This window comes from Ochotona princeps, chromosome X (genome assembly GCF_030435755.1).
Source record: "Ochotona princeps isolate mOchPri1 chromosome X, mOchPri1.hap1, whole genome shotgun sequence".
NCBI lineage: Eukaryota > Metazoa > Chordata > Mammalia > Lagomorpha > Ochotonidae > Ochotona > Ochotona princeps.
In genome coordinates, this window is record NC_080865.1 from 37,078,233 (window position 1) to 37,100,062 (window position 21,830).

Here is a 21,830-nt window from a genome sequence, read left to right on the forward strand (position 1 = left end):
TATAAACTATGACTGCCCTTTGGAAATAAAAGCTCCCTCACAACCTCAGCTACCTCCCTGTGACACACAGTGCCACAAACATTGGAGTGTGAAAAATCAGTCCTAATCCTAGTTGAAGATGAGTTTTGTACATGTGTTTCTATACAGTCAAGGAAAAAAGATACAATTTGTATCAACAAAAGGTCATTTCTGGTTATTTGAAGCATTGCTCCTAGCCGCTTTGGTTTATGCACAGTATGAGAGGAGAAGAATGACGATTGTTTTAGGAAATAAGAAATACTTATGCTGCCTCCAAAATATTTGCCATTGGGAGAAGCCTAGAAATTGTTCTGAGTACCAAATAGGAACATGTTGGAGATGAATTGCAGCTCACATTAATCTTGTGCTTCTTGTGCAAATTGTGCAAATAGTTAATAACTGCAGTGCCATTGATGGTTTTGGTAGGACGATGAACTAGCTGGCACAAAGGCATCAGAGTCATCAAAACTGTCAAAAAAACCTGATTTAGACACAGGGCAGATTGAGAAGGTCCAAGAAGTTAAAGGTATGAAATAGGGTCTTGTACGAAACAGCAAGCACTGCAGGGGCAACTGTCACTCTCTTTGAAACTACCTGATAGAAAATGCTTTTAATATTTTGGTAATATGCTGAGGGATGGGGAGATTAGATGGCAAGTGACTGATGTGAAGCTGTGATGAACTGAAAAGTAACACTGGCTGAGATGTAGAATTGATCGACTTGGACAGACAGAAAGCAGCATGCAAGCCATTATCAAACCACCAGAAACAACCCAGACTACAGCCTCACATTCAGAGTGTTTCACAGTAAGAAACATTTAATAGGCAGTGTCACACTTTCTCATGAAGAAACAAAGGCCAAGACCAGGCCTTCTCAACTTTCATGAAAGAAAAAAAAGAATACCACCATAGAACTTAGCAAGTTCTAGCTCAAGAAATAGTGAGCTGGTCATGGTTGAAAATGTTGAAATATACAATGGGTTCAAAAAGGGGGTTCATTTAGTGCAGCTTGAAAAAAAAAAAATAAACAAGAAATACCTCTTCTAGAGGCACTTAGCTACAAAGTTTCCCACCCTGAGCAAGAGACAAGTTGCGCAAATGATGCCTCTCAACCTGAGGCCTTTCCTCTTTAGTAGCAGATCTAAGAATTACCTAATAGCAAGTGCACCCTCTGCGGGGATTTGAAGTGCACAACTGAGCCAGCTATTAGCAAAGATGCAGCATCCCGGAAGCTGCTTTTTCTACCTAGAAAATCCCCTGGTTTTTTGTTTGTTTTGTTTCCTAAAGAAATTCTGCTCCACCAATAATTGACCTTATTGCCCAGAGGGTGGACAGTAGGAGAAAAGTGGATTACATGGCTATGCACTGTCCTCCACTACATTTCATCCTGTGGTGTTGAATACTGCATAGATCAGAAGTCCAGAAAGCATCCATTGGTCCCTCCTTGAGTGAAGCTTTAGTATTCACCATTTAATGCCATGTGAGTTTGGCCATCTCCCCGGGAAAAGGTGAGTGACCTCTGGTGGTAAATCCTTTGGTCCTGGTCAAACTCTTCTGTGCTCGTGTAGCATGCACATGTACTATGATTCAGTTCCTCTGCAGAAGGCTGCAACCTGACCCCTCATTGACTGAGGTGAAGAGACTTGGAAACTAGGAACTGTTGGTAAATGTTGGCTGGCCAGTGAGAAGTGCAAAGGAAACATCTGGTTTGCTGTGGCGCCTAAGAAAGCAATGTTCAAATATTGGCGTGTACTTTCACTTTCAAAACTAGTGAAACTATGAAATGTAAGGTCATCAAGTCAGATTCATGTCCTATACAATTATAGACTAAGGACTGTTTAGAGCCTATCTTCTCGTTATCACTATATAAAAGTTGACACAAGAGGTATGCACACATCTCAAATATATACATTCATACATGCAATATAATTGCTAAGAATAGGTTTTCGAGAAAGCTCTAGAAGCCTCTATAGTGACCCTATATCTTGCTTAATAAAGATATTGAATGATCAGATATCCATGCAGAAGGAAGCAATTGCTTTTAAATAGCTTCAGCAATTCCTATTAAGAAACCGAAAAGGTTAATATACAACCTGAACCTGATGCTTTTGCTTTCTAAACTGGATATATTATTCACACTTTGCAGTACAGAATGTGTGACTAAGAAATGCTGGTAATGGAATCCCTTGGGATTTCTTGCATTTAGGCCTCCCCTCCTTCCCCCAACCCCCGCCCACCCGCCCTGGGCTTTGTCCTCCATTACCTGTGTGGTGCAGTGCAAAAAGGTCCTGGGACTTGTCAGAGGACTTGGGTGTGTGACTTAAGTCATCTGCTAGCAGCGTGACTGGCAAGTCAATCTCTCTGAGCTTCAGCTCCCTGCTCTATAACATAGGATGTTGACAAGACCTACCTCACAGGGTTGTTATGCACTTAAATGATGTAAATACTCTGTAACTCGGCAAGTGCCACACAAATGATTAGTTACTATTATCAGAGTATTAGTGTATTTGAAGTATTAATAATCCTACTTCTAGCAAGGACCGAGTACTGTGTCATGTCAACGTGCAGCCCTAAGCTTAGCAACAATCAGGGCTGCCAGTTGCTGGGCATCTGCTGTGTGGGGATTCTTCTCCATCACTGCAAGGACAATGTTGGGAGGGAAGATATTGCAGAGGTTCTTGTAGGTCTGATACTGGTGCTCTGGGATCATATGCTCCCTGGAATCATTGCACATTCCAACCCATGGATTCCTCCAAAGCTGCTCCATCTTTTCGGGGACGCTGCGTACCATGACTGGCTCATAACACGGTTGCATGAGGCTGTTACTCAAGGGATAGGAGTGGTAGCCATAGGAGTCAGCTGCACAGGGCAGTGGGTCCCAGCTGGCGTGCTGTTCCCGGCACAGAGGAGGTCGTCTTTGCCTCATGGGGTTGCTCTCATAGAGGCGTGAGTCAGAGATGCTGTCCATCCGTGTCATCACCAGGGCCCGGCCTGGCTGGGGAGGTACCCCGGGATGGATATTGGGAGGCATGGCGTAGTCTCCTGGACAGCTGGAGCGTGTGCCAGTTGCTGGGTGCTGGGCATGCAGAGCTAAGTGTGGGACTGACTGCTTGTGAGGGGCCTGCTTAGAATCCTCTGGGCCATAACTCTGCACTCGTGTTAAGGCTTCATGGTAACCATGAGGGAAGGGCTGCAGTCGGTTCTGAGATGCTGAGCGGTGCAACTTCAAACTGCCTTCAGAATGGGCATCAGCTACAGCCAAGTACAGATTGTTGTAGGAGGAATAGTTGTCGTTCCTGGTATGGCTCATGCGGCTGTCTGGGCAGAGGTTGGGATTCCGGGCATACAGCCCCCGGTCTGCTTCAGCCATGTAGTACTCTCGATTATGCATGCTGTTGATGTTTAACTTGGAAAAATCACCTAACATTGAATAGTAGCCATGGTCCCCCATGGACTCAAACTTTGGGTATTGCTCAGCATAGCTAATAGGGGTCCCATGGCTGTTGGTAACGAGGATGGGAGGATACTGCATGCTTGCCATGTGCTCCAGTGAGGCCTTCTGGTGTGGGAAATGGGAGGATCCTGGTACTGGGCTGCTGGCCGAACGGGTGTTGAGCGCACCCACTGCATGGCTTTTGGGGGGTGGGAGTGTGGGGACACTTAGGGCGGTCACAAGCGAGGGGACAGAGCTGGCCTCAGGCTTACGGGCAATGGACAGCCATTCCTCAGGCTCCACAGCCACAGACCGGATGCTGGGATCGGATTGGCGCTTGGGGGCCACCCGTTTGACCTCTGAGGTTATCTCACCTTTGGCACTAGACATCCCTGTGCCACACTTGGCCAGGGTACCTTCGCTCATGGTTTTCACTGTGGACAGTTTGGCACTGATGCGGAGCTCATCAGCCACCGAACGCTGCGGTTGGTTGGCCCGCTCCGGGTGGTAGTATTTGCACTTGTGGCCGTAGGTGCATTTTTTGCCTGAAAAAATAATGCCTTGGAGTAAGACTTTCTCTCATAGTGTGCAACCCTCTGTGCCAGAAACTGTCATAGCAATCTGGTCACTCAGGCTAGTGTTATACTGTGTGGGACTGAAGCAGAAAATCAACTTTCCACAAAGGTGAGAGACAGACAACAACAAGGAGGCATCACACACTGCAAGGGTTGGGGGAGAGGTGGAAAGCTGCAGAGGAACTTGCAGTATCCAAGCTAAGAGCTGAGCAGTGGAACAGCCTGGATTGTTCAGTGACATACTGCTTGGCTTCAGCATAGCCTGCACGCTGAGGTGCCGATGAACAACCGAAGGCAGCGTGGTGCAGTGTAAATGAGCACAGGTTTGGAGGCCAGGCAAACCTGAGGTTCAGTTCCAGCTATGTCCCTTACTAACCCCGTGACCTTGGCCAGTGACTCATTTTTCTCTTCTGTACACAGGGTTCATAATCAGGCCTATATTATAGGGTGGTTTTGTAAAGATTCAATGAGATAACATGCAAATCTGTTTTAAATGTTAGTTGAGGACAAAAGCAAAATTCAACATAAAAAAAGTGATTATCTCCAAAGAGCCAATGTCCAAAGTAGCCTCAGACCCACCAGCCCGTGTTTCTTTCATGTGTCAGAGGGATTTGGTTACGAGCACAAGAACACTCTGGAAGAGGGTTTTTTTTTTTTTTTTTTTTTTTAAAGAAGTTAATTTTGGAAGTGAAGTGGCAAAGTATAGATCAGAAGGAAACTGTATTTTTAGTTGGCAGAAAGTGCAAGTCAGCTGCCTAACAGACACATTCTTGGGCTCAAACGCAGTTTAGCATTACTCTCTGTGTTCACAGACCCTGCAACATCTCTCAAGACTTAGGCAGCTGGAGCACATATGTCACCTTAGCAAGTGACACCTAATTCTCCCTTTGATTCTAGATACCTCTTCCTCGTACAGTTTCAAGGAGTTCTCTTTAAATGCCTACTGAGAGTGCATAAAGACACAAACCGTAACTCACAGAAAGTGGACGAAGCAGAATTTCCCATCTGAAAGGGAAACTGGGAGAGAAAAGTATCCACGGAGTCCTTATGTTTCCCTTAGTACAGAACTGAGTTCTGCACCCAGGTACTCACCATAAGGACATGGTTGCTTCTTATGCTCAGGAACGACAGGTCTCTTTCTTAGGAAATTTTCAAGGCTTGGGCCATGGCGTCCTAAAGGATCATCTGGAGGCATAAATCTGAAAGCAAGCAAGCAAGGGGTCAATGTCTTCCCTTCTGTTGCCACAAGCCCCTTACCAGGATGTCAGATTTTCATTAGTTCTTGCCTGTACTGTTGTCACGGCTTTTTCATGGGCCCTCCTGCCTCAAGGCTGGCTTTTTTTTTTGGGGGGGGGGGTGTTAGGCCAGCTGTTCTTCCTTTTGTTACCACCTGATCACACAGAAAGAATTATTTCCCTCTGCATTATTCTTCCATGTGAGTGTGTCCCAGCAGTACCAGTGTGCCTGCTTGTTCCCTCAACACGCCACTTCATAGCTTTATTCATGTTGTCCCTTTCCTCTGTCACGCCCAGCAGCCCCCTTTGCTCTGTCTGTGAGCTTCCTCTGAAATGTTATCTCTGGGAGGTCTTTTTCTAAAACCTCCTGTAGACACAGCAATTAACAAGAAAATACTTTAACTGGAGCACTTATCACAACACATTGTGGGGGTTTCTTCCCCCACCCTATACTTTCAGCCTTTTAAAAGTGAGTCCTGTTTCTCATTCAGCCTTTTATTTCCATGGCAACCAGCATAATGCATGGTACACAGTAAGTGTTCAGTAAATTTTTATTGAAATAACATGAAATCTATTCCTACTGGTAACTTGGATAGAGGCTTATTATTCAGAGCCTACTCGAAAGAAACGCACTTGTCATTCACAAAAGAATACATCAGCAACCGCTCTTCGATGAACTTCTTCCATTCTGGCTTTTCAACTTGAAGGTCTCGGTAGTTATCGTTGGACACAATTATGCCATCAGAATCAAAAGCCAGTTTGACTATGAACCGGTCATCATAGCAGACAACCCTCCTGCCTTGGACCCTTCGCGATGGTGTGAAGACAAGAATCTTTTCCTTTTCCAGTTTCCGTAGAACATCTTGATCTGTTGAAATATGATTATATGCCACAGAGTAGAAACTATCAAATTAGCAGTCTTATCCTTGTATTTGAAAAAAAATACAAAACTTTATAGTAAAGGAAAATGTTTGGCCTTATAAAGTGGGCTCCCCTTGCAGCTATAACACCAAACTGCATCGTGACCTTGGGCAAGTCACCTTCTTTGGACATCTTTTTAATAATATGAGGGAACTGAACTCAAGGGCACCTAACTTTTAAAAACTATCATGAAGACTGAAAAGTACAACTGATATTCTAGCATTCTTGATACTTATTTTGCCCTTTGGCCAAAGCCCCAGCTTGCTGGCTGTTGAAGCCAATGGGCGGGTATGCTGAAGCTGTGTCTGTTAGGAGAGTGAAGCATCACTCCAATGGACTTAGAATTTTGGCTTCTGCCTGAAGGAAGGCCAACATTAAGGTAAAACATCAAGCTATAGCTGTTGTGTTGAACCCCTTTCTTTTGGGCCTTCTAATTGGCAAGAAAAGAAATTTGCTGGCTGGGCTTGAGCTTGGCCAGAATCCACACTCAGGCTCAGGCTTAGAACCTTGCTGGGCAGAAGCCAGACAGTTCTACACACAGTCCAGGCAGCCAGTCACTGGACTTTACCATTAGGCACATCAGGGAAGAGCTGATACGCAGAAGACTGGCATCTGTGAGCCCTTGAATGTTGCAATGAACGTATTTTTCATATACTGTTCAAAGTAGCTGTCACAGTCTTACTGCCCATTAGGACCACATACTGAGTGTTGAGGACTTTTGAAAAGACATTTTTGGCCTTGTGATCCCCTTCTTTCATAAGGAAATGTTAAACTTTGCATGTCACAATTATATTGGTATAAATCCAAATATAGTCCAGCAAATACATCACTACAAATTCACCATTATCATATTCCTTTCTTTTTCCGTTTGATGTGAAAAGAAAATAAAAATATTTCCATGGGACCTGAAAAATATCCTTTTTCCTAGGTTATTGGGGTCTACTCTGCATCATGCTTTAGTCAGCTGTGACTTCCGTGGGCCTTTGCTCTTGATTCCACTCCCTAATTGCGAGCCTCACATTTCTCTGTACAGAATGAGACCTATTGTCTAGCATGGTTTCCATAGTCCCTCGAGAAATGGCTTCCTTTTCATTGTCAGCTAATCCCCGTTTAGTCTGAATCTATGCCAGGCAGAAAAGCACTCCTTTTCAACTACAGGCCTTTTTGCTTTGCTGACTTGACGCTGCTTTTATTTAACTGTCATATACCACAACGATGGGTCTCTCTGGATCACATTATCAAAAATAAGCTTAATGAAAGATATTTTACATATTCTTGACTATTTAGAAAAGAAATTTTAGCTAAATTGGTGCCATCAGCCCTTCCTGCAAATGATCTTTCTGGCTTTGCCTCCCAATGAGAACAGTACCTGTAATTGGTGCATCAGGGCGGGACTGCTCCTTTCTCCACGCAGGCACGAATACAGTAATATCTTTATGACCTTTATCTAAAAACCAGTCCACAGCAAGTTGTATTCCTCGGCAGGAGAATTCTTCTTTATTTCCATGGCTTTAGAAAAGCAGAGAATAAGAGGAAAAAGGACTGACAGTAGGCAAAAAAAAAAAAAAAAAAAAAAAAAAAAAAAGCCCCCAAATAAGGTGGTTTTTTTTTTTTTTTTTTTTTTTTTGGTATCAAAAGTTCAACAACAAATGATTTCTCAATGATGACAAAGAACATGTTTTTTAAAGGAGCAAATCAAAATGATTTTTTAGTTTATTAATTTTTTTCAGAGAGAGAGAAGGATCCTTTGTTGGTTCACCCTCCAAATTCCTGCCTAAAAGGCAGCAGCCAGTAACTCCATCTGGATCTCCCACATGGGTGAGTGGCAGGGACACAAGTACATGAGCCATCATCTGATGTCTCCCAGGGGTAAACTAGCAGGAAGCTGAATCTGAAGAGGACAGACAGAAGCCAGGCCCTCTGACACTAGATGTGGAAATCAGAAGGGGCAGCCTAATACTCTGCAGAACAATTCTTGCCCATCAGATTCTCTCAAAATGTTTATCATGCATGTACATTTAATTAAATATAATACACTAACAAAAATTCTTGAAAATTCAAGGTGTGGAAAATACAATGTAATTATAAAAGAAAAAGAGGATATAGAAATGTGTGTAAATATAAATATCATAATCCTAATTTTGCAGAAGAAAGCATTGAAAAGATATTAGAAATAAGCACAACTCAATGCTTATAAGCTCTGATGTTAAATCTTCTCCTTGCATGTGCCGGGATTCCACATGGGCACCAGTTGCTGCCCTGGCTACTCCACTTCCATCTGGCTCCCTGCTTGTGGCCTGAGAAAGCAGTGGAGGATGGCCCAAAGCCTTGGGACCCTGCACCATCATGAGAGACCTGGAAGCAGCTCCAGGCTCCTGGCTTCAGAGTGGCTCAGCTCTGGCTGTCAGAGCTACTTGGGGAGTGAACCAGTGGATGGAAGATCTTTCTATCTCTCCTCTCTGTGCATCTGCCTTTCCAATAAAAATAAATAAATCTTTTCTAAAAAGAAATAATCACAACAAAATATTAATGAAATTGTTATTCTATGTGGCAGAATTATCAATCACAAAATTTCCTATACAATTCATGTGTTTCTTTTATCATCAGAACATGACATAAAAGGAGAAAATTCTGTCACAATTACTTACAAAAGGAATAGACACCTGCAAACATAAGAGTACAATAAAAATTTTAAAAATTCTAAAAAAGTATTTAGTTGAAAGGCAGAATGAGAGAAAAGGAGATACACAGAGACTGTCACGCTGTCCTTCAAATAATTAAAAAAAAAAAGTCCCCAGTGAGTGCCACACAGAAATTACACTTCTCTACAGAAAATTTTAAGGGAAAATATATTTCACTGATAATACATCTGAGATAGCTACCACTGGTTGCTTTTAAAATTTGAACCATGGAGCAACTGGGCAAGCCCACAGTGTTCAAAGGACTAATACTGGACTAAGACAACATTAAACAGGTGGGAAAGTCAGCCAGGTATGATTTTTCCCACTCCTACAGTGATGGTAAATATAAAAAAATAATGTCACTTGAGAAAGTCACCAGAATCGTCATTAGAAGGGAAATTTTGTTTGGCTTTGTAGTGCTATAAAGTGTCATCTTCTTTCAAACGTCTAACCTTAGAAAAAAAATGCACGACTTTGATTTGTTGCTGCATACTTCAATTTTATATCTGACAGTATCAAATTCTTTCTTCTAAAGATATTTGCATCATTACAAATGTGTATTGTTATTGAATACATTCACATTGTATAAAATGTGGAAAATACATACATTATGAAGAAAAAACCTTCAAGGTCCCACTGTTTCACTGCCACCCACAAACACTGCTCATGTTTTGATGCATTTATATTTTTACATAATTTCTAAACACATAGGGAATTGTTAAATAACAAACCTAAAGTATTTTAATAAAAATACGTTAAAATGTTGACCTTAGAGCATTCCATGAGACACAAAATGAAATATCCAATAAGCACCATAGAGTATTTTAAACGTATTTGTCTAGGTGGTAATAAAGACCTATACAAGGACCTCGTATGCTAAGTTTAGTGCCCAATGAATATTTAAAGAATGAATTGATTTTTAAGAAATAAGAAAGTAATGTTTTCAAATGACTTGCCATCCCCCCCCCCAACAAAGATATAAAATGTGTTTTTATAGTCTTGAAAAGGCGAAACATGTTAGGACCTGCAAGTCACAGAGTGTGTCAGTGATACTACAGCTCACTGTGTCTTATAAACTGACTTAGAAACATGTCATGATTCAGGTTCCCAAACCGAATTCTAAATGGTAGATGGATTAGTGACTCCCCCTCCATCATTTTTTCCAGTAGGGTTCAAATATTTGAACTCCTTACAGACATAACATAGAATATGGTAGCATTCATATTTCAAAGTCTGCAATCCTTTGCAGTGGAGTTTTTTCTTTCCAGAGGCAGACAGATTTTAGAATGAATGTATCCTTTAGCATGTATCATAGCCTAATTACAATATGTGAATCAGTTATCCCATTAGTGCAAATGTTAATGCCTTCAAAGGCAGAGTATCATACTATGAACAGACTCATCCAGCAGGCTGAAGAACAGCAGATGGCAAAATGTAGTTTGCCTAAGAAATATCAATTGCATGATAAAGTTATAGTTAACTAATCAGGAAAAACAAGCCAAGTTTACATTAACAGCAGTAACAAGTTCATAAGCTGACTCTAATACTGTATTTTGACATGTGAAATGTGATTACAGAATAAATAAAATTCATAAGGAACTGAGACAAGAACAAGAGGCTATCAGGGACATATAAGCAATTTTTAAAACAGCATGTGGTCCACTATACACTATATACCATCTTAAGATGGAGTTTAAGACTCTCTAAAAATAAGACTGATGGATGATTTTTTTTTTGCTAATTTTTCAAAGATTTACTTTAGTACCTCTTACTTTTTGTAAATCATGTAAGGTACTTTTAGTTTAACAGAGTTCCTGCCATGCAGGAGACAAAAGTTTATCCTCCTGTCAGTATGATTGCTATTGACAGACTTGATAAGTTGAAAACCTGAGTGATAAAGCTCTTAACTGTTCCACTTATTTTTTAACAAAAGGCAAAAGAACTGAAGCTGGCACAGTGGGATAATGGGGTGGTCCTTCACCTGTGCTGTTGGCATCCTGTATGGGCGTCATTTCGCATTCTGGTGGCTCCACTTTCCCTCCAGCTCCCTGTGAATGGCCTTGGAAAGCAACGGAGGATGCCTCAAGTCCTTGGGCTCCTGCACCCACATAGGAAACCCAGAAGAAACTCTTCTCCTGGGTTTGCACTGGTCCAGCTCTGGCCTTTTGGGGAGTGAACCAGCAGATGGAGGATTTCTCTCTCTCTGTTATTCTGACTTTCAAGTAAAATACGTAAACTTTTTTTTTTAAGGATTTACTTACTTTTATTGGAAAGACAGATTTATAGAGGGAAGGCAAGACAGAAAGATTTTCTCTCTGCTGCTTCAGTCCCTAAATGGCCACCCCGGCTGGAGCCAAGCTGATCGGAAGCCAGGAGTCACAAGCGTCTTCTGGGTCTCCCACACCGGGGCTGAGGCCCAAGGTCTTGGGTCATCCTCTTCTCATTCCAAAATACATATACGCAATTCCAAAAACACACATCCTTAAAGAAAGGCAGGCTTTGGGAAACATGTCTGATCTAGACTGTTCTGGGAAGAGATTGAGCTGGACAGATCTGGTACCCCTTTCCCTCAACAATCACCTTGATGGGGCAAGCATTATGACACAGTGGGTTGAGCTGCTGACTGTGGTGTTGGCATCCCTTGAGTGCCAGTTTGTGTCCCAGCTGCCTCACTCTCAATGCAGCTCCTTGCTAATGTGCCTGAAAAAGCAGCAGCAGATGGCCCAAGTACTGTTGACACTCATTTGGGAGATCCGGATGAAGCTCCTGGTTCCTAGCTTCATCCTGGCCCAGCATTTGAGGAATGAACCAGTGGAGAGAAAGTCTCTTTCTGTGTCTCCTCTCTATTACCCCATCTTTAAAAATAAATAAATAAAATATTTAAAAGGAATCACTGGCTTATGCCTAAAGCAGAGATACTTTTGAAAAAAAAATAAAATCTATTTCAAGGGGGCAGAATGGAAATGGAGAGAGAAAGATCGTCCATCTGCTGCTTCATTTCCAAATGACCCCAATGGTTGGGGCAGGGCCAGGTCAAGGCTGAAAATTCCATCTGGTTCTCCCACGTGGATGCATGCTGCCAAGCACTGCTTCTCCAGTCACATCAGCAAGGAGCTGGATTTGAAGCTGAGCAGCAAGGACTCAAGCCAACACCCATATAATTTGCTAGCATCACCAATTTCAAGGTATGGCTTAATCAGCCCCCTTTCTCTGCTTTTTACTGGTCCATTGCATCATTTTGATTCTGAATATTGTCTGCAGGTCCTTTTCTTGTTACTGTGCCTCTGGTTTCCCCTCACTAAAGCAGGAAGGATGTCTAGTATATTTGGGCATATTTAATGATGATGTTGTTATGATTTAAAATATTTGAAAAATGAAATTTGCACATGTATTCTTTGGTACAGCAGAGATACTAAACAGTTTCAATAACACTAATAGTCACATACATTGTCAAAAGAGTTCTGGAGTCAGATTTGGGCTTTAGTCCAAGCTTTGCCACTTATGAACTCTGTGACTCAGGGTAGTTAATTCCTCTGAATCTGAGTCTCCTCACATGAAAACAAAATGGACCTAATTATTCCATTCTGGCAGTGTTATCTGTTTTTTTAACAATTATTTTTTGTCATTTTATTTGAAACACAGAGAGACAGAGACAGAGATGAATATTTCGTTTGCTGGAATTGGAAGCAGAGCCAGGGCTAGACCCCAGAACTCCAACACAGGATGCACGTGCCCCAAGTGACATCTCAATATGCACCAAATACCAGTCCTGAGATGGTGTATGTTGATGATAGCAGAAATAAAAAGGTCCTTTCTAGGTCGGGAAACAACATGAACACAGAGGGGGTAGGAATGAGCATAATTTTGCATGGAAACTATTAAACAGGCTGATGAGCATGGAGACGACAACAGGTGTTAGAAATGAGAGCAAAGGGGAAGTGGGAAATGCCAGGTCACGAAGAGTTTTAAAGTCAGCCAAAGGGGTCCCAATGTGTTAGTATGACACTGCGAGTTGCTGAAAGTTCCTCAGTAAGTCCCCAAGAGATGGCATCATTTTCAAGATGATTAGTTCAGTAGGCCTGAGATAGCAGACCCCTCGGAAGCACAAAGCTGAAATAGCTCTATCTCCTCTGAAGGCTCACCAACGTGTAAGCTGCCCATAGAACTCTTGAAAAATACATTGGTAGCAATTTCAAGAGAGAGGAAAGGTGAGGTCAGGATCATTTCTGTCTCTGTTTGCCTCCCCCCCCCCCAAAAAAAAAAATCAAGCTACAAGGGACAACTCATGGTCATTTGTAGTGCTTTGAAAGAAAAGACAAGGCAATTTCTATGAGCTCAAGACAGTTTTTACAAAAGCGAAAGAATATAGCAGGCTTACCTCATTGCCACGTTGCTTCCATCAATGACAATTGGCCTCAGATTATCACTGCTGTCAATTTCATCTTCAAGAGATAATTCAGGGCTTGGAATTTCTCTGGAGCTGGACCCACGAGGCACTACCAGAGTCAGGTTGACCTGCCCTTCGGAATCACCTTTGTTGCCAAGTCTGACAAGCTCTGCCAAGACATCATTAATAAGTGATTCTGGTCCCAGCTTGTGCAGTACTGATTGAATCTGTTCCTCTGCATAGCCCAGCTTCAGAGCGAAATCCATCTTGGCTTGGTATTCTTTCTCCAAGTCGAGCTTGCTATCCTGTAAAATGCTGCTCTGGGAGAAACTTGGGCGATCCAGGCAGGGTGATCGGCAGAGTTGGCGGTGGGGCTTGGAGGGCAACTCCTTCCTCTTCAGTTGGCCATCTTTAGGTTGGCAGGTGGTGGTGTTACCGCCTTTCAGGGTCACCTGCTCATGGTCACTCTCAGAGCTCATCCACTCTTCAGGGTCAGCATTGCCCTGCTCCGTGCTGTCCTGCTTAGGCTGTTGTTTCTCTTCCTTGGAGGCACTCTTGTCCATTTTTGGTGTCTCCACCGCAGCTGTGGCCGTCATCCCGTTCAGTGGGCAGTCTGAGGTCTAATCAGTTCTTTTTCTTTTTAGCCTGCTTGGGATCCACATAGAGTGGCATTCCTCTATAAGAAAATGTGGTGGCAATGGTGCACGGTTTTGTTTTTCTGGTTTGTTACGTTCCGATGTTACCAGTCCCTACAAATAAGCACACATGCCGCAACCATGTTTAAGAAAGTTCTGAAAAAGAATTTTAAAGGTTTCTTTCTAAATAACATTTTCATTTCTCTTCTTACTCTATATAATCTCATCTGACATTAACAATACAAAAAGTCGATTTTGTTTTGTGGCTTTTCATGTAAGGGGATGTATAGGAACTGTGTAATGGAGAATATAATATCCAGATGTGAGGATACAATGCAATATGCATTTCTACCTCCAGGTCAAAGATGGATTCCCAATGAAACTGTTTACTATATCTTGACAATAAGATGCTGGACTCTCTGCCGTTGTCCATGCCCGCAATGATGGACATATGACTGTGTATGAAGAACTATACTATAGCAATAATATAAAGGAAATTAGTGGGGGGGATTTGGGGAGGTGGTAAGTAGAATCCCAGAGCATATGGAACTGTACCATGTAATAATAATAATAATGATGATGATGATGGAAAAAAGAAACAAAAGATCCCAAGAAAAAATATACAAAGTTAATTCAAATACATTTTTAAAAGATTTATTTGAAAAGCAGAACTATTGGGCCCGGCAGCATGGCCTAGAGGCTAAAGTCCTCGCCTTACACACGCCGGGATCCCATATGGGCGCCAGTTCTAATCCCGGCAGCTCCACTTCCCATCCAGCTCCCTGCTTGTGGCCTGGGAAAGCAGTTGAGGACGGCCCAAGGCTTTGGGACCCTGCACCCGCGTGGGAGACCTGGAAGAGGTTCCTGGTTCCCAGCATCGGATTGGCGCGCACCGGCCCGTTGCGGCTCACTTGGGGAGTGAAACATCGGATGGAAGATCTTCCTCTCTGTCTCTCCTCCTCTCTGTATATCTGACTTTGTAATAAAAATAAATAAATCTTAAAAAAAAAAAAAGAAAAGCAGAACTATGGGCCTGTTACAGTGGCTCAATTGGTTAATCCTCCACCTCCAAATGCCAGGATAACATATGGATGTTGGTTCCTGTCCCAGCTCCTCCACTTCCCATGCAGCTCCCTGCTTGTGGCCTGGGAAAGCAGCAGATGATGTCCCAATGCCTTGGGCCCCTGCACCCACGTGGGAGACCTGGAACAAGCCGGCTACTGGCATCAGAACAGCTCAGCTCCAGCCATTGTGGCCATTTGAGGAGTAAACCAGCAGTTACAAGATCTTTCTGTCTCTCCTATCTATAACTTTCCAATAAACATAAATAAATATATTTTTTTAAAAAGTTAGAACTAGAGAGAGAGGCCCACACTGACCTTTTCCAGGTCTTCCTTGTGGTTGCCAGATCCTAAGGATTTGGGCCGTTCTCCGCTATATTCTCAGGCGCATTAGCAAAAGCTGGATTAGGTGAAGAGCAGCTGGGACTGGAACCAGTGCCCACACTGTACGCTGCTACTGCAGAGAGAACTTAGCCCATTGCACCACAGTGTCGGCAACTAATTCCAACAATTTTACTCATATGAATTTCAGTAGTGGTAGTTCTCTCCATACCCAGATGTGCACACACACACAACTGAACTAAAATTGTGTGTATACTACCACAACTTGAAAAAGGAGAAACCACATTTCACTAGGATGTAGGAATATATACATACAAATGTGTGTGTGTGTGTGTGTGTGTGTGTGTGTGTGTGTGTGCACCCACATGTTCGCACATGGTATCCTGGAAAAGGACTCTTTCTTCCTTTCTGCCAGGGAAGTGTGTCCAGATTTTATGCCACCAGATTCTTTTACTAAGGTTGAAATCCACTCTGGAAGAGCATAGGAGTCCCATCTACTAGGGAGTCTAGACAATCGGAAGAACTGCTTTCAGACAGCAGCAGCAGGCTGTTAAGGGTTCCACATCGGAACGTAGTGTTGTGCACACTCCTGAGTGGATTCGCAGTGTCCTTTATTTATTTTCATTAGTAAACAAAAGAAGAAAGTCAACTCAATTTGCATTAAAATAGGCCATGTTAAAGGGAATATTAATTACCAGAGAGAATTAAGGACAATTTCCTTTTTTTGGCGAAAAAAAAATTGATCATTGAAGATGGTGAAAGGAAAATAGCTACTTTTGCTCAAAAAGGAAGGAGAATGGGGAGAGATTGTTCAAAAGATGATGTTCTAGCCATAATTTATGTCAGATATGGAAAAGCGTTTTTTTTTTTTAAAGATTTTTATTGTTATTGGAAAGCCAGATATACACAGAGGAGGAGAGACAGAGAGGAAGATCTTCCATCCGATGTTTCACTCCCCAAGTGAGCCGCAACGGGCCTGTACGTGCCAATCCAATGCCGGGAACCAGGAACCTCTTCCAGGTCTCCCACGCCGGTGCAGGGTCCCAATGCATTGGGCCGTCCTCAACTGCTTTCCCAGGCCACAAGCAGGGAGCTGGATGGGAAGTGGAGCTGCCAGGATTAGAACCAGCGCCCATATGGGATCCCGGCGTGTGTAAGGCGAGGACTTTAGCTGCTAGGCCATGCCGCCGGGCCCTGAAAAGCGTTTTTATCTTTCATTGTTAGTGAATTGAAAAACAATCACAAATGAATACATTAAAGACTGGCATTCTTTGGAAAACCACATTAATCAAATGAAAAAAATACATATATAATATTTTTTCCAAAACTAAGAGTTTGGGTATTATATGCCACATGTCATAGGTACAGAACTTACCTTTAATCTGCTTAAGCCAATGATTTCGAACTTGTATTTAAATCTCAGAGAGCAAAGAGATGCAGGCAAAATCTGCCAACAGTAACCTCAGTGTATTTCACCAAGAAGGAAAGTCCAAAGTCTTTTATTTTCTTCTCTACCCCGAACCTTTTTGTTGTGAAACCCAGTTCATGTATTTTGCATTTATGTACAGAAATTTTCCAAGCTCAGTTTTCAGATTCTAGTATGAACTACACTTTGTGTCTTTTTAAGTCTACCAATGACAATCCTCTGTGGAGATCTGGGCATACCTAATAAGCCGAATTCATTGGAAATGTTAAAAAAAAGTTCAATAATAATAATGTAGGAAAAAGATAGCCAGCAAGAACCAAGTCAAGATCAAATTTATCAATTATCTGCACATGGCTTACCCCCTAGATTAGTGTGCCTTTGGGAATGCATGGTTTTGTGTTTGTCTATAAAGATTTATTTATTTTTACTGGAAAGGCAGATTTATAGACAGGAGAACAAGATTCTACAGAGAGATAGATCTTCTGTCCACTGGTTCACTCTCCAAGTAGCTATAACGGCTGGAGCTGAGCCAATCCCAAACCAGGAGTCAGGAGCTTCTTTCGGGTCTGCCACGTGGGTGACGGCTTTGGGCCGTCCTTGACTCTCCCAGGCCACAAGCAGGGAGCTGGATGGGAAGTGGAAAAGCCAGGACATGAACCAGCCCCCATGTGGGGTCCTGGGTTGTGGAAGTTGAGGATTTAGACCCTGGGCTGTTGTGGCGGGCTGGGAATGTTTGTTTTGATAGACTTAGGAACACCTATTTCTGAAAGGACAAGGAAGGTGTAGGTTACATACTTACTGTTTTTTTTTTTTTTTTCTGTATATAAGTAAGGTCTGGAGAAGTTTCAGTTGAAATTCATGCAGGGAAGCTGCATCCTATGCTATAGGAGATGGTCGCTGCTATGGTAGATGCACAGTGAACGTGTGTTCTCTAACCACAGTGATGACTGATAAGCTGTTAGGAAATAGCTACTTCAGAGAACACTTCCACTTCTACCATTCATTTGAAGTTTCTCTCCTCTACACTTCTCCCCTTCCTCACCTCCTTCTCCTTTTCCATCAATTTACTTGCCCCCACTCTAAGACACTTTTAGCCAAAAGTTGTAGGGAAATGTAGTTCTGATATCCTACATTTGCATTAAATTTGAAACAAATCATGCTATTCTTGTAACTTCAATAGCAATACACACATCCTGAATATCCATTCAGTTAACAATATTGATATTTTTTTTGATTCTCTCCAATCCAATTGTGAAATGAAGTGTATCCTATTTTCTGTCTCCATATTCATATAATTAAAGTGAGAAAGGGCATAATGATCAGGGCAATTCTGAGAGGCAGCCACAATCTTTCAACTATGATGTCATCATCTTGTGTCTGGTTAGTCCCTCAAATCTCCAGGATGAAATTTGGGATACACTGGAAGGCCAATGAGAGTAGGAGAGAACAGAGAGAAGTACGGGGTCATAGAGGTTAGTACACATTCTTATGTCTTAATTCTCCATGTGTCAGCCAATACATTATTTGTTTTCCCTTCCTTCCTTAGTTATGTCTTGCTCTTTTCAACAGCTATTCTGTTCTATCTTAGCAGCAACTGCACTTCTGTGGCTGGTAAAATTAACGAGAAGCCTAGTCTTAAAGGGATTTCAGAAGCATCTGGAGCAAGGAATGATTACTAATCCCATGTGTATTATCTTAAATACTATGTCAACCATGTATGACATGAACATTCTTTCGGCTGGCCAGAACCCTGAATGCTTTCGATCATTAAAGGCCTCACACAGGAACAGCAAAAGCCATCTGCGTATAGAGAGAAGCTTTCTGCATCCAGACTTAGAGTCAGTCGATCTGGCTGTAAATGGTCTCTCTTCCACTTTCTAGAGCTCTAGGACTCTATGCAGTCATCTCAACTCCAAGTTTCAGTTTCTTCACTTGGACTATCGGGGTATTCTTCTCTGTGTGCTGAGAGGACTGATGTGAAGGCCAAATACAAATATGCACATTAGGGCCCGGCGGCCGTGGCCTAGCAGCTAAAGTCCTCACCTTACACACGCCGGGATCCCATATGGGCACTGGTTCTAATCCAGGCAGCTCCACTTCCCATCCAGCTCCCTGCTTGTGGCCTGGGAAAGCAGTCGAGGACGGCCCAAGGCTTTGGGACCCTGCACCCGCATGGGAGACCTGGAAGAGGTTCCTGGTTCCCGGCATCGGATTGGCGTGCACCAGCCCGTTGCGGCTCACTTGGGGAGTGAATCATCGGACGGAAGATCTTCCTCTCTGTCTCTTCTCCTCTCTGTATATCTGACTTTGTAACAAAATGAATAAATCTTAAAAAAAAAGAAATATGCATACTAAAAGTATGGTATAAACTGTAAAATTATTTAAATGTAAGATAATGCTACTATTGGCTACAGTAGACAGCAAAATGAATTACTTAACAACAAGCAGTAACTAGGGTAGTGAATGAGAGCCAGGGACATAATTCTAGTCCAAACTCCACTAAAACTAGTTGTGTGATCTTGGGCAAATTAAACTATCTCTCTTAGCTATGGGAATGATTATTTTCCTGAGAATTAAATGTAAAACACGTGGAAACTGCTCAAGTGTTTTACCAGCTGCCCCCTATAAATGTTGCCATGGCCTAAGATTGCATTCCTTCACTATCAACTATTCTGTTGGAACATGATGTTATTTTGGTCTGAAAAGTGTCTCCATGACATTGCCACGAGGGAGAGATCGAAGAGCTGCCTTTTCACATTATAAAACTGCTATGTCAATTTTGATGTTGGAAATTCTGATTTTTCACTGTCTCCTGGCATATTATGTGATCAGCACTGCTGCCAGTGCAAAGGGTTCTACAACCATAAGACACAGTCTCTGTGAGGTGCTCACATTGTATGTAGTAGAAGTTAAATATATAAGCAAATACATATAGAACAGTATCCTAGGCCTTTACAATGTTTTTAAGTGCTAAGAAGATGCCAAGGTGAGCGTAAGCAATTCTGATGACTAATACAAGAGAGGTGAAATTTGAACTTGCTCTAAGGGCTCATCAGGGAAAGGGGAGAGAAACTGGGCTTGCTGGGCAGATGAGGGTGTGAGAGATGATGGTAGGGTTAAGATTACTGAGTAATACTTTCAGGCTTCTCTACCTCTCTTTCTCCCACTTCACTCCTTATCTTTGTTACAAATGTGTTTCTGTCTCCCAGTAGACTCTACATTCCACTAACAGCAAGAACTTTCCACATCTATGTTTATATCTCTGCTTTCCCTGATCCCAACACCTGGCATACCATATATGTGATAGGTTTTTAATAAATATTTTATTAAATTCTTTATTCTTTTACTGCTGTAGTCTCCAGCATGCCCATAAAAGCTTGCCACTACCTTCACCTGATCAAAATTACACAAGCTATTTGACTTTAAATTAATTACACATAGCCCCAGTTTTTACCTGTATGATGATGAATTGGGTTAACATGATTTTTTTTTTGGTGAGGAATTTATTATTCAGGAAGAATTTCATGAAAAAAATCTATCAATGTTACATGTAGAAGAGCTGAGTGGGATGTGGGACAGACTGGACCAGTCTGCTGTACATACTGGCAAGCACAGTAACCAGGGCAGCGGTTGGGTCTGGTGTGGGTTATTGGGAGTCACCCTGACTAGGCTGCAGCTCCCACTGGTTTGCATGATGGTCAAGTGCGTGGCGGGCAAAATCAGACTGGACTGCAACACCCACTGATTCATGGAGAAGACAGGGCTGGAAACAGAACTGACCCAGCAATTGCAACCACCAACATATGCGTGAGCTAATTCGGGAGATGGACTCTGCTGGACCCTGTACTTGCATGCACACACAGGAATCAGGCTGGGATCACCTCAGATGAAGTTTCTTTGAGGTTCTCCCCAACTGAACTGCTGATCTCAGAACCCCAACCATGAAGAGAAGTGCAGGGTAGACTGTGTCAGCCAGTGGATTCTGGAGAGATTTCATCGTGTTTGGAATGGTGAGATTGGCAGTAATTCAGAACTGTTGGACTATCAAAACCACTTGAGCAGCACCCTCAGAGCATACCCCGCATCGGGGACCTGGGATGGGAGGGAGACTGGGTGTGGCTTCTCCCTATATTCTCCCCTTATCCAGATCTAGAAAAAAAAAACATAATAATGTGGAAACAATGGTATTACCCACTTTCCTGTAGCCCTTGACCCTTTGTGCCCTAATCAACTATGTAAAGATTATAAAAAAAAATAAAAAATCTGTCAATGTTAGCCTGTTGGAAAGCAATTTTTGCACAACAGAAATTAGAGATGGTGAAAATCATGTAGAGTAATAACTCTCCAATGATTTCCAAGATCATATAATTGCATTGATGCCATGAAATATTTGATAATTTCATAATGAAATATTACTTATGAGTGATGTGAGAGAATGGCAGAAAAAGACCTCCAGAAACCTGCCTATCATTAAAGTAAAGAGAACGTGGCCAAATTTTTAAAATCAACAGTTCCACAACCCTTGAAATTAACCAAAAGCTTGCAATAATACAAGTAGTGATTTTTTTTTTCAAAACAACTACAACGAAAACAGGGGCTGATATTGTGGTGGGTTAAGTTGCCATCTATTTTGCCAGCATCCATATGAGTACCAGTTTGAGTCCTGACTGCTCCACTTCCCATTTGGCTCCCATCTGTTGCACTTGGGAAAGCATGAGAGGATGGCTTAAGCATGTGGGGGCCTCTGCCACACATGGGGGAGAGCCGCATGCAACTCCTGGCTGTTGAAGGCATCTGGGGAGTGAACCAGTGGAAGAGATCTCTGTTTATATCTCTCCTCTTTCTCTGTCACCCTGCCTTTCAAATAAAATGTATCTTTAAAAATGACTGAACTTGGTGAGAATGGGAAACTTTGTGGTATTTTGTTTTATTATCATCTTTCTCTGGATTCACGGCGATGTTTGAAATCAATGGTTTCAGAATCACAGGCACGAAGAGCTAGCAGCCTAGGATCAACAGAGGGAGCAGAACAAATTTAGAACTCCCACAAAATCCCATCCTTCATAGTTACCCCAATTTGGCCTGTTTAGTAGTCCCCTGGAAAACCTGACTTTTTC

At 42.4% G+C, this 21,830-nt stretch overlaps 1 protein-coding gene across 1 annotated transcript in view; it reads right to left on the reverse strand.

Moving 5' to 3' along the window:
- Nucleotides 1–2,270: 2,270 nt before the first annotated feature.
- The window catches only part of ZC3H12B (zinc finger CCCH-type containing 12B), a 339,337-nt gene continuing 319,777 nt past the window's right edge, over nucleotides 2,271–21,830 (reverse strand). The window contains exons 5-9 of the mRNA XM_004595199.2: nucleotides 13,241–13,998; nucleotides 7,551–7,690; nucleotides 5,894–6,128; nucleotides 5,118–5,224; nucleotides 2,271–3,995 (exon numbers count right to left, since the gene is read on the reverse strand). Coding sequence (XP_004595256.1) covers nucleotides 2,575–3,995; nucleotides 5,118–5,224; nucleotides 5,894–6,128; nucleotides 7,551–7,690; nucleotides 13,241–13,845 — 2,508 coding nt within the window. The 5' untranslated portion in view covers nucleotides 13,846–13,998 and the 3' untranslated portion in view covers nucleotides 2,271–2,574. The remainder of the gene's footprint in view (nucleotides 3,996–5,117; nucleotides 5,225–5,893; nucleotides 6,129–7,550; nucleotides 7,691–13,240; nucleotides 13,999–21,830) is intronic.